The sequence below is a fragment of the Tachypleus tridentatus genome, chromosome 4 (genome assembly GCF_004210375.1).
Source record: "Tachypleus tridentatus isolate NWPU-2018 chromosome 4, ASM421037v1, whole genome shotgun sequence".
NCBI lineage: Eukaryota > Metazoa > Arthropoda > Merostomata > Xiphosura > Limulidae > Tachypleus > Tachypleus tridentatus.
This window is the reverse complement of record NC_134828.1, coordinates 42,455,117-42,473,815: the sequence shown is the minus strand read 5'-3', so window position 1 is coordinate 42,473,815 and position 18,699 is coordinate 42,455,117. Positions and strand designations below refer to the sequence as shown.

General features: G+C 31.6%; 1 protein-coding gene across 1 annotated transcript in view; it reads left to right on the top strand.

The window, feature by feature from the left end:
* Nucleotides 1-18,699, top strand: part of LOC143248965 (papilin-like) — a 146,239-nt gene that overhangs the window by 123,086 nt on the left and 4,454 nt on the right. The window contains exons 29-32 of the mRNA XM_076498023.1: nt 3,113-3,283; nt 4,216-4,500; nt 8,511-8,933; nt 10,809-11,084. Coding sequence (XP_076354138.1) covers nt 3,113-3,283; nt 4,216-4,500; nt 8,511-8,933; nt 10,809-11,084 — 1,155 coding nt within the window. The remainder of the gene's footprint in view (nt 1-3,112; nt 3,284-4,215; nt 4,501-8,510; nt 8,934-10,808; nt 11,085-18,699) is intronic.

Below are 18,699 nucleotides of genomic sequence, written 5' to 3'. Positions count from 1 at the left end.
CATAATTTAGCAGTGATAGACTAGAGGGAAGGCAATTAGTCATCACTACCCACTGCCAACTCTTGGGGTACTATTTTATCGATGAGTAGTGGGAATGACTGTTCCATTATAACCTCCCCATGGTTGAAAGGGTAAGCATGTTTGATGGGACAGGACTTTAAACCATTGACCCTCAGCTTATAAGTCAAGTATCCTAACCACTTAGCCATGCTGGGTCAAAAGTATTATTGAAAACACATTTTCTATTTAGAAAACGTTAATTTTCATTAATGGCTAAATACAGTAGCTTCAGTAGGAGGGATTGAATGCCATAAGTATAGCTTAGAACTACTCATTACACAGCAAAGTAAAGAGTATCCTTAAAAAAAAAACGAGTTGAGTGATGAAATTGATATGATCAATTATCTATTTCGTTTAGTTATTATTTATCTATTTACATTTAGTTATATCACAAAATGTAATTGGTTAATCAAAATTTGTGTTTCTGATTATTATGTATTCTTATTTCAACTATTCATGTAATCAAAATAGTGTCATTGTAATTTATCATTATTAATTTTGATTAATTCAAAGCTGTTCAACTTAATTGGTGTGTGTCAGAACTCTTGAAAATTATTTAAAAATTTATGTTTCCAATTATTACTATTGTTCATTGTACTGCATACCAACTATAAAAGTGCCATGTAAATATAATTGCTTAGCTGAATATAATCATTTAATGAGACTGACAGTTAATCTTTTTCCAAATTTTACTAATCTCCCAGCTTTATTCACACATTATTGAACATAGTACAGAAGTACAAATCTTACTTAAATTATAAAACAATTTAATGTGAAAAAGGGAGAGCTGTGCCAACAGTACAATCTATAAATGCAGAACTCCATCTGCAGTGAAATTAGTTGTCTTGAAATTTCTTTAGCACAAGATTCTCTAAATATTATACAATACAAAAACCGCAGACCACTAGGGAATGTCACGCATTATAACCAACCTTGAAAATGTTTTTTGGCAAAGTTCTTTCAGATTTGGCTAGAAGTGGTGTAGCGACTATATTGTGTGTGTGCTTTTCAATGGGAAAATTGGTTACAGAAGGAAAACTCCAGCAGAGAACTTTTGCTGTTTTTTTATTCATTTAATAGCTTTGGTTATTCCTAGATCTTTCTTGGAAATGGGCTGAAGGTTATCTAGTTGTTAATACTTTAACTAAAACATCTGCTAAAATGTTAGTTCAAAAGTGGATATCTTGCTTTAGAACACTGAAAGAAGTGTATAGATTAAGGAGCAAACACACACAAACACTTCTTTGCTGAGTTGTATCAGTTACAGGATGCACCTTACCATCCTTCTTCTGCAAGTTTAAATTAAAGGATTAACCAAATTGTAAAGCACATTCTTGTCAATTTTATAATCTCATACTTAACACAATATATATAATGAGAGTTCACCTTGCAACAGAACAACAGTCTACCATTTGTTCTTCAAACATTAACATGTTTGAAAAAAAAGTTTTGTTTCCTTTGACTGTAACATATGGATTACCTCAACATAAAACTGTTTGGTGTAATTGAGTTTTGCAGTAACTGACACCTATAAGTATACTCTTTAACAGAAAAGAGAGATGATTCAAAGGTTTCTGGTACTTTATATACACTGTACTTTTTGATGAGAAACAAATATTGTATTGTTAAATTATATTACAAAAAGGAGAAAATGAAGGATACATTCCATAAGAAGATTTACACAAATATAGGCCAGCTAGGTATTTGGTTCAAAGAAATTAGAAAATCCAACTAAGCTTATGAGTAACAGTCCACTAATAATATTAAAACTAAAAAGAAAGATTTTTTTAACTACTGTTAAAGGCAAGCAAAATGTTAAAATGTGATTAGATCCTTAACTGAAGGATGTTGATGGCAAAGTTGAATAATATATGATGGCTGACCTTTTAATGCTCTCTTCAGTTTTTACAGTGAAGAATGTTAGCAATACACATGACTTTGACCATTCTGTTTGAAATGATGTGAAATATTTAAATATTAATCGTTTAGTGGTAAGTAGAAACACTAAGAGACTAAAAGTAGATAAAAAACCAGACAATGTTTTTCTCAAAGTCTTAAAGGAAGTCAAATATTTGATGTATATTCCTGTGTCTTTTATTTTTATTAGATCATTGGTCAGTGGGCAAGTTCTTGAGTGTTGAAAAACTGCTAATTTTACTCCTTTTTTAAAAAAAAAGATGTGATAATCAAGACCTGTCCTGGAAGTTATAGATCAGTTGACCATATATTTTAATGTGAAAAATTCTGGAGTCTGATAAAAAACGTTTTAAAAAAAATTATTAAATGAAATGTAATATCATAAATGAAAGCTAACGTGGATTCACTAAAGGAGAAATATTGTCTTTTATCAAGGACATTACTTGTTAGCTGAATGAAGGAAAAGGTGTGTAGACTTGATGAACTTGGTTTTCAACTTAGACATGAAATACAGAATTCTGTTTACAATGTTGGACTCCTTACTAAGAAAAAATATTGATTTTTTGGAAAACGTTTAGCTAGAGAAGGGCTACTAGACTGTTTCAAAAAAAAATTTGATCTCTCTAACATATTTTCTCTTGAGAAAAGTAGGGTAATAGGTGATATTATTGAATTTTACAAGATTATGAGGTGATTAATAGGATAAAGGCCTCTGATTTCTTTGTGCTACACTCTAAAGATAATAGGACAAGGGAACACAGATTTAACATTTAGAAGCAACAGGCAGGACTCCAACTAAACACTTTTATTTTTCTACCAAGATAACTAAATTATGGAGTAAACTGCTATCAGGAGTAGTGGAGGCCAGTGCTTTAAAGAATAAATCAATTATTTCCTGAAATAATAGGATGGGATTAAATTTTTACTTTCTTCAAGGATAGGTATAGAAGGACAGTCTTAAAGAATTAAGTAATTTCTTGTTCTCCAGGTGTTGTTTATGCTAATTTAATTTTTTATTAATTCGGATTATATTTATGGCTAAAGTTTTTTAATTTTCTTTACCTCATATACATGTCTATAGAAATTACAGCTATTCACCCTCCTTAATACTATTTGTTCATGCATTCTCAAATAGAAATTAAGCCTGGCCAGTGTCCACCTTCTGAAACTTTTATGGCCAATGAATCACTTGAGTCACACGGAAGAAATTGTAGACATTACTGTCGTGATGATGCAGATTGTCTTGGTAGCAACAAGTGTTGTTTTATAGGATGTACCAAAAGTTGTATAGTACCAACCATAACAAGTGAGTTGGTTAATTTACTGATTTTTAATACCTTCCATAATCCATGTAAGTATTATATATTGTCAAATCAATTTACACACTGGATAAACTTGTATTTTACACTGATGCCTACTTGATGTTTTTTAACATGAAAGCACAGTTAATGTTAAATACCATTGATATGTACTATAATGAAACTGGTTTATACCACATTCATTATCATTAAAGTACTCTGTAAATGAGTTTGCTTATTTTAATTTATGTTACATGTTTTTCTTCTTTTGCTGTGAATGTAAATTCACAAATAGCTGGGACAAATAGCTGTAAATATTGTATTATATGGTAAAACATGCTAGTTCACTTCACACAGTATTTTTAAAAAGTACAAATATGTGTCATGTAGAAATTAACAAACAATAAATTATAATTACTTACTAAAATATCAGTTATATGAAAAAGTTTTCCAACTCTAATAAAACTAAAAAAAATATTACTATGCACAAATAATTTTATTTAAAATCAACCTGAAACCAATACAGAAAACTAAAAATTGAAGACAATTTACTGAGTCAATCAAAATGTATTAATTATTTGTATATGATTTTAGTTTGATTTTAAGTAAATTTATTCATACATAGTAATGTTGTTTTGTTATTTTACTTACTACAATATTAGAAGTAAATGCATTAATATTTTGAAAATACATAAACTTGAACTATGAATCCTTAATATACTGCATATTTTGTTGGTTTTCTTTCTAATTGAAAAATGCTGAAGCCTTAAATATGAATTTTATTTAATACTCTTAAAAACTTGCCTAAGAAAGGGAACATAGCCTTACAATAATTTTAAACACGTTCTTACTTTTCATAAAAGCAAAACTATGCAGTAATTTTATTTATAGTTATCATAAAATAGCTTAAAAGCATGTGTTCTTAAAATGAACTTTTTAGCAACAACCATACAAACAACAAATAGAATAGTTCTTCAAGAGGAAACTGTGAGATCAGGATCTCGAGTTGTTTTTAGTTGTTTGAGCCAAGGTGTAGCCACCTCTGCAGCAAATTGGACAAAGAATGGCATGCCAGTGGATTTCATAAGTGGAAGGTTTCAGAAGCTTTCAGATGGATCCTTACAAATCAATCCAGTAAAGTCTGAAGACACAGGCTTGTATAAATGTGAATCAAGAAAAGAACTTGAGGGTCAGATGTATCGTTTAATCAACTTGACTGTACAAGGTAAGAAGAAGTAGTTGCCATCCACAGAATAATTTTTCTGTTTTTCTTTTCTGTTATTAAAGATTGAATTAACATTTTTCGTAAATGTATTTATTATAGTTTTAATACAGTTACAATAAATGAATTTTAAAATTCATATTTTAAACTTAATTGACTTGAATACATCATTCTCATCATCTCTCTTATCATTTTAAACTATAGACTACATACTGTTCCTTTCCAAAATTTAAAATAGTTATAACAGACTCATTGCAGTAATAGTTACTGTTAACTTTATGCTTCAAATTATCACTGGTTCTCAGGTTTATGTAATTGAACTGATGTTATGTATAGTTCATACTAACTGTGAGCTATTATGATACTAGCTCAGGGTAGAGGGGTTTTTCCTTCCATACAGGTTAATACTGGGGGGAAGGTGGGATGTTCAGTCCCAAAAGGATAGAGTTCTTTTATTTTTCAGTCCAGAAAAGGGAAAGGTTTTTAGATTTTCTGAATTTTAATATCAGGAAAGAGTATTTTTTTTTTGCAACTTTAGTCTCATAAAAGATTCTATTTTGAACAATTTGTGATTTCATTTTTTCAGAAATAGATAAAAATTCTATTTTTCTGATAGAATGTCACATTTATATTCTATGTGTGTGTGTGTGTTTGTATACATAAATATACAAATATATAAATATATTTTACTATGATGTTGAACATAAGTAATCATCATTTTTAATGAAACAAATGTTAATTTTCTAGTCTAAATAACAATAGAGTTTATTAGTAAGTTTTCAATGAAAGGATTTCTGTTTTTAGCCTTTGCTTAGGAAATGGTGCATTTGTTTTCAAAAATCCAGTAACATGTAAAAAGATAATGATTTAGAGGTATGGGCTGAGTCCCCCCTCCCAATCCACCCATATGATATATTGGGAAGTAACATAACATTAAAGGATAATAAGGCCTTTTGGTATATCTAGACTGTCCAATTCAGTAAATTAAACTAAACCTTTAATAATAATAATATTACAAAAACATATCAAAACCAGCCCTCATGATTTAACTATTTATCAAGCTCTCTCAAATTAACTGCGTCTACGACATCTGAATACAACCCATTCCAGAGGTCAAATACCTTTTTGTTGGAAAAATGAAGCTGACTTGGCTGAAGATGACTTCTTCTCTACTAAGATTTATATTAGTGTCAGCTAGTCTTACCATTCTTACCATTAAATATGAAAAAAATCATGCAGAAACACTCTTAATTCCATTAACAATCTTGTACGTCTCAATCAGATCCCCTCTAACTCTCCTTTTTTCACGAGAGAACAAACTCAAGGATCTTAAACTATCCACATATGATAGCATTTACAAAGCAGATATCATCCTAACAGCCCTCCTCTTAACCTTTTCCAAAAATGTGATGTTCTTTTTATAGGTAAGAGACCCAAGAATGAACACAATACTCCAAATGTAGTCTAACCAGTGACCTATACAATGAAGTTATAACTACTTTACATTTACATTCAGTATTTCTGTTGATACAACCTTAAATCTTATTTGCACTACCAGTACCAACAGCACATTCATTTCATGGATAGCTTAAGATACTGATCAATCAGAACACTTGTGCCATGAACTATGGTTTTTACAGTATTAAATTGTTACTATATTATATACAGTTAGTACTAGCTCGGTCCTTTACAAAATTACATTGAGGTTACATTATGTACACTTGGTGCTATTTCTGGTGCTTACAATACTTGGTTAATACTGGTAACACAGTAACAGTAATTTATACTTCCTCTATTAAATACTGCAACAGAGTATAGAGTTATTATTGGCAGTACTAAAACACTGGCATTGTAGGTATTTCATTAAAACTAAGCTTTTTTCATCTTAAGGTAATACTAATTGGATTTTATAGTAGATATAGTTAATTCCAGGTGTGAAAATTTGTGATCATGGCAGGTGTAATTACTTGTAAATGTCGATATTATTGATTGTTAGTTTAACAGGTACAATTAGTTTTAGATGTGGCCATTGTTGATTGTTTATTTTAGCAGGTAAAATAACTTCTAGATATGATATTACTCATTGTTTATTGTATCAGTATCTCTAGATATGGACATTATTGATTGAACATTGTATTTGCTCTAGATTTGATTGACTTTCAGTTATTGCAGATATGATTAGTTCTAGGTGTAAACCAGATCTTGTAGTAGGTATGGTTACTTCTAGATTTGAACATTATTGTTTAGGTATTGTAGTATATATATAATTAGTTCTGTATGACAAAGTTTGTGAAACTTCCACTTAATATTCAAGTGAAAACATATCAATTAGTATTACTCTGTATTTTCAAACTGTCAATATGAATTCACAGATTAATATGAATTCTTTTCCTCCTGCTCTGAGTGGAAATATCACTCACACTTATCAATAGTTTAGAAGGTTCTTGCCTGTTGAGATCGTGACAGCCATCATGTGTTGCAAAAAATGCCACTGGTTGACAAATAATGTAAAAAGAAGAGAATCATAACATCGTCCAATGTGTGGCAGGGCCCGTGTTGTTGCCTGGACCTTCTTTTCTTGCTGCTGCTGCACATATCGCTTTATAGGTTTGGAACTAAAATTAAGGAGGATAAAACAGTCAAAATTTCCACCCAACAGTTCTCAATCTACTGAATATCTCTCAACCTTTCCCACGTTATGTATGCCTTCTTCCCATTATTTCCTTCCTTCTCTCCTGTTGGAGTTGTGCCTGGCATTTACTTCAGGTTTCAATTCACTCCAACTGTTTTATGCCTTGTCCTTCCTGCTTTACCAGGTAACATGTAGAATTTGATGTTTACATGTAATTTAGTCTTCATTAACATGTAACTTACAGGACTTAATGTTTTCACATAGTTTATTATTCCTTAAAATGTCTACTTAAAGTATGCTATTTAGAATTAGTTCATTACTCATTATCTTGTACTTAGGACACTATAATGACCTGAAGATGCCCTAGGAAGGTTGAAACGTTGTTCTCTCCTTATCAATGAAAGTGTTAACACCCATATCAGCCATTCTGAGATACATTTTTATTTCAAGTGGGTTTCTCGTGATCAAGAATGTTTAATCATAATTATTTATTCCTTAACACATACCACTTAGTATATTAAGTTATAGTTTATCTCTCTTTCATATTACATACAGATCTTGATGGTTGATCATGTTCACTTATTCTTTACTATTTAAACATAGATGTTAATATTTAGTTACATTAGGTTGCTTTTCCTGTTGTAACACAGTCATTAATATTATTTCTGGTTTTTTACTCTTTGATATATCTAACTAAAGCATAATGATTAAATCTTGTTTATTAATTCTTCACATATACCCTTGGTAGATACAGCTTAATGTTAACTGATTATACTTTGCCATGTATAGATAACTATTAATGTTTGATTCTAATGTTTTAAACTTATATGCCTAGAAGATGATGTCGCTAGTGATGGGACAAATAGAAATTTAGGTTGTACCTAAAAATACTATTGAATACAAGTCTAATGAGGCTATAATTTCTTTATATATGTCATTGTAGCAGATTTGATAATTCTAGATGTGGGAATTATTGATTGGACATTATAGTAGATATTATTAGTTCTAGTTGTTGGCATAATTGATAGTTTATTGTAGCAGATATGATTAGTTTTTGGTATAGATATTGTTTGAATATTGTATTGGTTATAATTAGCTTTGTATGTAGAAATTAGCTGAATATTTTAATAGGTATAATTATTTTTAAATATGAACATTGGTAGGATATTGTAGCAGGTATTCTTAATTCTCAATCTGAACATTGTTGTTTTTAACAGATATAATTATTTCTACTTCAAAACATTTATTGTTTGTGTATCAGGTTTGATTATTTATAGGTATTTACAGATATATAGCCAAGAAAATTTTGTTTTTCAGTGTTTTAACTTAACTGTGAAAAGCAGTATGGTCAATCTTTCTTGATTAATTCTTGGTTTTTTAGCTCCTGTACATATTATACCTGGTCCTAAAGTGATAAAGGCCAAAGAAGGAGCATCTTGTATGCTTCCCTGCAATGCAGTAGGATTCCCACACCCAACTGTCACATGGTGGAGATTCCAAAAAATGTTACCAGTTCTTAGCACCCGTTATAAGCAGTTGCAGAACTATTCACTACTTATTTACTCAGTAATTCAGCATGACCAGGGCCAATACACTTGCTTGGCACATAATGGAATAGGCCCCACAGCTTTGTGGGAGACCACATTAATAGTTGAACGCCCTGTGCCAAATGTTGATAAATCAGAGTTTGATGTTATCAGCAAACCAACAGTGAAAACTAGAGAGACGAATGGTCAGAGTCTGTCTACTTTACAAACCACTACAGAAAATACAGAATTGAACGTGGCCCATCATGAATTACATGGTAACTCGTATGTTTAAGTTCTTTGCAATTTTTTGACGTTTACAATACAAAACATAATAACCATTTAAAATATAACTGATCAAAACAGTAGTTTTTTATTATAACCCATTGCTAATAAGCTAGTGTAAACATGTATTTCTATCTTTTTAAGTGATAAACACTAATGAACATGATTAAAAAAATTCAATCAGAAGGTATTCAAAAATATTCCATTTTAAGTGATAAAAGTTTTAACTAATTACACAAACCATAATCCTCAAAACATTTGCAGTATTTTTTTTGCACAACACTTAAGCTACAATTCCTTGTAGACATTTTGTGTCAGATTGGTAAATCCTGATATTTTTTCTTGTCTCTTATGAAGATTGTGTTGTAAGTGCAAAAGAATTTTTCTTTGTAATAAAGTAATTGTATAAACTAACATGAAAAGGAAAAGAGCAGTAAATTGTTGCCCTAAGTGTTGTGTCTTGCTAGCTTTTTATTTTACGATTATTTTGTTTCTCTCTGAACGTTTACCATTACATTTTCTTAAAATATGGCCTTTAAGTTGATGTTTAAAGAAATAACTTATTATTCCTTAGATTTAATTCTCCTTATTTTCATTTGTAGTTTTTAACTCAAAAGGCTCTTCATAAATTGACTTTGATGAAAATATTTATTGTAAATAGCAAAATCATCCGATCAGTAATAAAGATTTTTGCTTAATATAAAGAATTATTTCATCACTGTTTCAGAGCATGACAGTGAAATTGACATTAAGTTATGAATTCCTAATCTGTATTATTGAACGCTTACAAATTGATAGCTGTATACAAGTTTTAAATCCAAAATTAAATCACTTAGGTCATAATTTTTTAAATATGTATTATTTACACTTTCTTTGTCGTAGTTAAGTTGAAAGTGTATTTACTAAACCAACAAAACTATTATTTTACATTGAACTTTACTGAAGATGAAAATATTAAAGGATTTTAAATGATTTTTCTTCCCTTTATTTAATTCAGTACAGAATTATTGTATGTAGGAAATGAATTTAGTTATATATAAAGGCTTAGTAAATCTATAGTTTTATTTCAGAACAGTGCTGCAAAAATGTACTGAATAGACAACGAGAGAACGTTGAGAAACAACTATTATTTATATAACATTCAATAATCCCTGAAATTACGTTTATCATGGTGCCTTAAAATGAACTCATATTTTCACAATAATCATTGTATGTCTGTGTCTTTTATGTTCGTTGCTCAATATAGAAAGGTTGGATTTCAAACTACAGATACTAATAAAATAATTCACCTTGTTGTTCTTTGAACTGTTTAAAACATTGATTTTCATTTCTTGAAATTTCAACAAAAAATTAGTATTCATTTTAATGACCAATTTATGGATCAAATAAGAATGCTGTTAACATAATAAGCACCACTGGTGTAGTTTTGTCTCAGAAAATAAGTTTCTTCAATTTTCCTTTTTAATAGAAAAATAACCTGTTTATTGGATGATACTTTCATGAGGTTTCAATTCATTTTGCCCTTGATCCACACTCCAGTTGTCTTTTAAATTAAAAGTGTGTAGTTTTCAAAGTGCTGATGTTCCAGAGCTATTGTGACATAATGTTAATATCTAAACTTTTCATGTATATAATGTATATGACTATCATTGAAAGATAAAATAGTAAACTCTTTCATTATACTTTGATAATAATTCTCTATTATTTCTGAAATGCAGATTCATTTATTAGGATAGTAAAACTAGTATTTTCCTCAGTTTTACATTTTTAGCTTGTGTATGTCAGTAAATACAACTCTTATTCATTCCTTAAATTGATTTTTTTTTAGTTTATTGAAAATAATATTATTGTGTATTTTGCTTTCTCAGAAAATCTGGAAGTTAAGGTGAGTATTGCTTCCAAAGAATATAAAACAGGTTCTCCTCTTCAACTGGACTGCAAAGTTACAGGCCCTGAAGACACTTCTGTAGAGTGGTATTTTGGTACAAGTTATTCTCCAATACAAAGCAATGAAAGATTACAAATTTTCGGTAACAATTCTTTGATTATACAAAGAGCTGAGCAAAGTGACAGTGGTGATTACAGGTGTGAAGCAAGAAGCAAGTACAGTGAAAATTCAAGCTCTCTCTCTGTCATTATTGAAGGTACTTGTCTGAAATATCATTTATTTTAATTTGTCAATAGTAAGAGAATAAAGGAAACAGTTCAGATAAGATTAACTTGTATTATTTTTTTAACAGGTATTGAGAGGTTATCATTTAATGTAAAAATGCTGTGACAAGATTGGTTAGGTAAAATTATGCTTTCATTTAATTTGGCAAGTATGAAGTCATAATTGGAAAGCGAAGTTAGGCTATCACATAATACAGCTAGTACTGAGAAAAGGTTTGTTTACTAAAGTTAAATTATAATTTATTTTAGCATGACTTAAATTGCTTGGGTAAAGTCAGGTTATCATTTAATGTAGTAAGTACTGAAAAGATTAGTTAAGTAAAGCTAGATAATCATGTAGCTTGTACTGAGACAAGATTGGTTAAAAAATTCAGGTTATCATTTAATATAGCAAGTGCTAAGATAATATTTGTAAGGAAAAGGAAACTTGGGTTGTAATTGAATGTAATAAGCTACATAAACAAGATTGGTTATATAAATTTAGCTTATAATTCAATGTAGCAAGCACTGAGACAACCCTGCTAAAGTAGCTTCAGACTATCATTTCCTGTAGCATGTACTTAGACAGGGTTTGTTAGGTAAATTTTGGTTATCATTTAGTGTAGCAATTATTGAAACAACATTGATTAGGAAGAATATTTGTTATCATGTAATGTAGCCACTACTTCAACAAAAGATGTTATAAAAAGTTGGGTTATAATTTAATATAGCAAGAACTGAGACTAGATTGGTCTAGCAAAGTTATGTTATTGATTAATGTATGAAGTACCGAGACAAGATTCATTAGGTAAAATATAGTTAACATTTAATGCAAAAAGTACTGTGACAAGAGTGGTTACATAAAGTTACATTATAATTTAATGTAGCATATTGTAAGTCAACATTGGTTATGAAAAGTTGTGTTATCATTTAATGCAGCAAGTACTGCAAAGATTTGTTTAGCAAAATTAGCTTATCATTTAATGTGGAAAGTAGTGACACAAGATTAAGTAGATACATTTATGTTGTAATGTAATATAAAAAAATATTCAGAGACGATTTATTAAAGTATTTGGTTATAGTTTAGTAGAACAAATACTGAGACAAGATAGGTGAGGAAAACCTGAATTATTTGTTTATGCAGTTAAGCACTGAAGCAAGAGTGGTTGCAAAATGTTAGGTTATCATTTAATACAGCAAGTTCTGAGGCAAGGTTGTTTAGGTGAAGTTAGATTGTCATTTAATGTAGCTAATTCAGAGACAAGATTAGTTAGGTAAAGTTAGGTTATCATTTAGTGTAACAAGTACATAGAAAATTGTTATAATTTAATTTAGCAACTACTGGGACTAGATTTGTCAGGTAACATTATGTAATTGTTTAGTGTAGCACATACTGAGGTGAGATTAGTTAATAAAATTTGGTTATCATTTAATGTAGTGAGTAATGGTTCAACAAAGGTTATGCATTATTTGGTTATTTTTAACTTAACAAGTACTGGAATGATTAAGTAGGTGAAGTTATATTACTATTTAGTGCAGCAAGTACTGAGACAAGATTCGTTAAGCAAAATCAAATTATCATCAAAGCACTAAGAAAAGACTGGTTAGATAAAGTATAGTATAAAGATTGGGAATTTACGTAGGAACAAAAATACAGTTCAACAGATGCTTATGTTATGAAGAATACTATTTCTGAGCATTGGTTACCAACACCCTAAATATATATCACATAGATGAAAATGTTGATACAGATGTGCAGATCTCAAACTTATGGCAAGGGTATAGAAAATGTAAGCTTTAGATGGTCAGAAAGTTACATTCCATGATAGCACAGTTGATAATCTTCCAGACAGTCAATAGAAAAAGAAGTAAATTAAAAATAAATTTTACAATATTGAATCCCTTTTTATCAAAACACCCAAATATTTTTTTTTAGCTAGTCTATCATATTCTGGTACACTGATGTCAAGCAGAAAAACTGAAAGTTCTTGCAAAATGCAGGTTCAGTACCATCAAGTTTAAAATAATTTGAACCAAAACAGTAAACGAAAATAAGTAAACATAAATGTAGTTTTAAATATGAAATTCTCTATTAACAAATACAACGTTTTTTTTAAAACCCATCCAAGCTTCTTCTGTGTTTTCTAGATACTGATGACAAAGTAATCAGCAGTAAGTGTTTGTTTGTTGTTAAACACAAAGCTACATGATGACCACCACTACTACAGGTATCAAAACCCAATTTTTATTATTATAAGCCTTCACAGTCATTGCTGAGCTACTGATCGGTAAAAAACAAAAACAGGTAGAACTATGAAAATACACATTTTAAACACCTAGGTAAAAACAAAGAAAGTTGGGTCTCCCACAGGTTCCATACTTCAACCAATGAGTTGAACGAGGTTCTAATCTACCTCAAGCCAGTTTTAACAGGTTTCTGTATTGCATGTTTAAATAAATTACTTTCCAAGATATCTGTACAGAAACATACATGTCAGCATGACTCTTAAGAACATGTTTAGAACCTAGAGAAATCTATTCTTTGGAGGGACCATAACTAAATGCAGAAAATGCACAAATATTTAACAAAATATCGTGTAACTTTACTTTAATAAAGATGTACTCCATACTAGTTAAAGAGTATGTAATTCATGCTTAACTCAGTTACTACATTGTTTCTACTAACCATTGAAAATGTCCTGAATGATGAAAACCATTCATACATTGTAAATTAAAAGTCTTAGTGGATTGGCCCTGAACAAAAGTAGCTTTACTTTATGAATTCATGTAATCAATGCCAAAACAACAGTTTAGTAGTCTTATTGCATTTTAAGAAACAAAAAATTGAAATCTTAAGCTTATCCAAAGTTTTATATGAAAAATTGGTCTGGCATATTTCCTATAAGATATCTTACCTCCTCTCACACAAAGTTTTTCTCAATTTACACTCCCCTCTATCAGCTCAATTTTCAATTTCCCCACTTCATATTCTCACCTTTACATATGTAAAATATCTTTGTAATAGCAAGCAAATGATCTATGCAGCAACCCTTCACAACACTACCCCTATTGTAACTTGAGTCCTCTCTAATCTTTCATTTGTTAATCATTTCTCTACTGACAGTCTTATTGTGCAGATGTGTTTTTTAGAGTAGTGTCATACATCACCAGGCTAACGGTACTTGGTTGAGAGATATCAGTTTTCAAACATTGGTTCTCCTATATTGGGCTCACAGCCATCACGTAACTTTCTTGGCTTATCTTCTTCCATGTGTCTTTTATCTCATTATTAATTGGTTGTCCCATCATGACAAGATTCTACCTACAAAGTGATTTTGGGATCCTCACGTATTTCAGTGGGATGTTACAGATTAGATCCATTTTCCATTCATTTCAGTACACAGCTTTCCTGACTTTGGTCTTCTGTTCATCATTTATTGCCTGGGGCAACAGTGCTTTTATTCAGGATTAGCTGGGTCATTACCTATATGCATATCTTTATCTTCATCTCCTCCCATCTGTTTTTGCCATAATTCAGACCACTTCATGTTGTGTCCTATTGATTTCTCAGTATTGGCTGGCTCAAACATGGTTTCCATGGCTGTGATTACTTTTGGTTTTTTCATTCCTCTTCCATTATATTTGACACTCCTACTTCGGTCCCAAATTAAGTGAGCATCATTCCTCCGTTCCCACCTTTTTCTTTATGCATGGCTTTTATATGATCAATTATCAGAAGGGTCTGGCTTCCTTACCTTTCCATTTTGTCCATCCTTCCTCTGACGTGGTTATGATCCTTCCCATCCTAATGTTCTTCACATCACATCCATTTTTGACAGAGGTCTTTTGGACTCCTGTTTTGGGCTATTGGTTGTCTTTTTCTAGTCTTGATTTAGATTTTCAAATATGCTAATGTCTTGTCCATGATATTTCATTCTGTGAAAATTTCTCATCCTCCTTGCCCTGTTTCACTCCTTGATTCAAATCTCCATGTGGTCTTTCATGCTCTTACTTATCCCCTTTTTGAACTTTTGTCTTTAGGTTCATTATATCACCTTCCTTGAAGTCCTGTCTTTCTTAATAACATTAGTTTGTGTATGTCATAGTTCAATTATACTTATGATTGATGTCTGCTTCCTTTTTGTTTCATAGTTCCTATGTTCTCCTCTTTGTACCCAAACAATTCAGCTGCCTGAGAGGGTAGTTCTGTATTCACACCCATTTCCCTTTCTTCCATATCCCAGTTTTCTCAACATTCCAATCATGACTGCCTTTTTTGCTAAATCAGTGCTCTCTAATGGTATACAACACACAATTCTCCCTTCCATAGTTCCCGAGTCTGTTTGTATATTCCATATAATTTTAATGTCTCTCATGAAATGTTTCATATTATGCAAGTTGATTCACCTGGCATATTCTTCCCTTTCCCTTGACAATTGTCATCTTTTTCTTGTTTCTTACCTTGTTTCTAGTTGTGCATTTCTGTCTTTCCTTGGGGTGCATTTTCAGTGCCTGTATGTTGACCATTCCATATACCTCTATATCTTTGTTTCCTAGTGAATGGTAAGTACTCAATTCATTTTCTGTTCTTTTCAGTAGCCATTCTTTCTTGCATGGATCCCACTCTTTGGCAAGTTTTGACTAACCAGGTATACTTACTCTTAAATCTGTAGTGTGTGACTTGTTCTCTTATAACATCTCAGATGACACATGGCATTGAGGCTCTTCCTACCATGGACCTGATATACAATTCCAGATGCTGCCAGGTGTTGGTTGATCAACTCCTTCAACGTGGTTTCTTTACTTTTAAAATTACAATGTCTTGTAACATAAGCAGGTTATTTTACACCCATTGTTGAGATGAGATGTTCTGTAAGATCACTAGTAGGTATACCTTGTGATATTTTGGTTCGTAAATATATTCTTCCAAGACTATACACTCTTAGACTGGCATGAGTAAAGAGGACAAAGATTACTGCCCATCTCTGATAATCCATTGAATTTGTGGCTCTTCCTACTGTGGACATGATGTACAAGTTCAGACACTGCCAAGTGTTGGCTGATAAATTCCATAAACGTGATCACTTTACTTTTCTGTGTAGGGTATAGTGCTCACTCATTGCACTCTCTCTGATGCTGCAGTCCTCAGGATTCTCCAGTGCATTTTTTCTTTCCTTTTTCTAGTAGGATACGGGAGTTCTTGCCACTTACCTTTTCTAGCATTCTTGTTGTGAACAGTGGAAGCCCGTCTTCCTGAGAGTGCACAACACCTTTCAGTTGAAAGTAGGATGGTGTATTCTGCTGGTATAAAAGGCTGACACCTTTCTTACTAAGGTTCTGATGTACAATTCTGAATGCTGCCACGTGTTGAATGTAGTACTCTGCCATATATTGCAGTTTTCCCCTCTGTCTGAGGCAGCCTCCTTCTTACCATCTGCATGATCCTGATGGATCTGGTGTTGGTTGTAGATGGACAAGATACATGAATTTCTGCATATGTAAGGCTGGGTACCCTCCTAGGACCTACAGCAGAATAGATAAAAATTTCCAGTGCCTTAAGTTTTGGATGGGAGATGAACTGCCCACCTGGGTTTTCCATTTTCCTGTCAGTTCCTGGTTGATTTTGTGTTGGTTATGTTGGAGGTGCACGCTTACAGAGGTGGGTTCTTAGTACAGAAGTTTCTTTTCCTTGCCAGTAACTGTTTTTAAGGTGAAAGGTAGAGGATGCTCTTCCTATTGCAGATCTAATGTACAATTCCAGATGTTGTCAGGTGTTAGATATGGTTGAACTCCTAATTATGGCGTGTCACACCTTAATTACTCTACACCATGGATCACTTTATTTCTGTAACTTTTCAAGGAGTTTCTCTTTTGTTTTTACCCTTTTGACAAAGCACTACTGATGGGTGGAGATTATACTGGCTCAGGAGTGGTAAAGTCTCCCACAGAGAAAGACATGTTGTTTTTAATTAGTTCTCACACCACATGGTTTTCCTTTAGTGCCATTTAAGTTTTTTAATTTATATATTACACCTTTTTCATGTGGCTCTCTTTTAAAAATCACAGTTCATCTGGTTCGATTTGAAATTAGAAACTGGCTATAACATTAAATAACTCGAAATCAGGACTAGAAAGGCCAACTTCAGGTGACTTACACCTGATTTGGGATTCTAGCTTTTTTGTGAGATATTGTATTAGAAGTTAACATTTTCCTAACTTGAAAATGTATTTCCTGTATTACCCCCACTTACATTTCTCACCCATCCTCCCCACTTCTGGTTTGGTTTAGTGAGATATTGCCAATCTCAAAGTGAATAACAGCTGCAAGACTAGATAGGGTGCTAGTTATGATAGGATAGTGTTACACTTCTACTGGAGGAGGATAGCTGTAAAATAATTTGTTTAGTTGTATGCAGGTATCTCATGTTAAAATATCTGAGGTTAAGTGTGAGTATGAAGACTAGTAGCAGTAAGTACCTATTGGAAATACATTTTCATTTTAGGAAAATGTTAACTTTCTTTTGTTTAAAATTGATATCAAAACGTAGTAGCATTTATATCATCAACTAATTATTGTATTTAAATGTCAACAAAAACTCTGATCTCAGTGAATTTGCAATCTGCCCATAACAGGTTCAAACTCTCACACCAGACATATTTGCCCATTCAGTCATGGAGGGGCTGAATTAGGGGAAGATAGCTCTTAAATAATTTTACACAAAATTCAACAAACACGCCTTATTTTTCAGTTTGAAGTGTGTTCTATGTACGAAAATGTAAATAGGTGAATTTGTTGGATCCTTACACCCTAGTTCTTTTTCTTATAGTGTTAGAACAGCAAATTAGAGTTATATACTACAATCTGAAGTATACAGGTATTGCTGCACAGAGATCATCAATTCTTCCTAAAATAGTGGCATTTATTGTACAAATTTATAATATGGTTGAACATTTGAATTGGATGCCCACAATCAGATGTGGAGATATCTTTAATCCACCATTTGTGTAGCAGATAGCTACACCTTGCTTGTATGATGTAAATATGATTTAGGACCATCCATGTCTTGCACTGAAAATAAATCAAATTCTGGAATCTCATTTCGATAAGATGTCAGTTTTTAATGTCACTGTCAATCCATGAGTATTTCCAATGCTACAGCCAAATGAACTAGTCTCTTTGGTGCATTTCATCACAGAAGTCTTAAGAAGAAATTTTCAGTTCTCTATAATAAACACCAGTAAGAATATTAATACATGAAAGCCCGAAATGTAATAACAGATTCACTTGGAACTTACTAAAATGTTCAATCTATATATATTCTACATATATAAAGCTAGGTACTGCCGAGTGGCTAGTGTGTTATATATATGAGGGTTTGAGTCATTACATATCGCTGGACATGCTCCAATCTTACAATTGTGGGTAAATTATAATGATGACAGTCAATCTCACTATTTGATTAAGAATAATTATGCTAATTGTGAGTGATATTGCCTGGATTCATTCCCTCTGACTAGCAGTTCAAAATTAGAGATAACAGTGTCTAAACTTTGGAAACTCAAGTCAAGCATGGCCATATAGCCCATGTCTCACTTAAAATGCTGCTA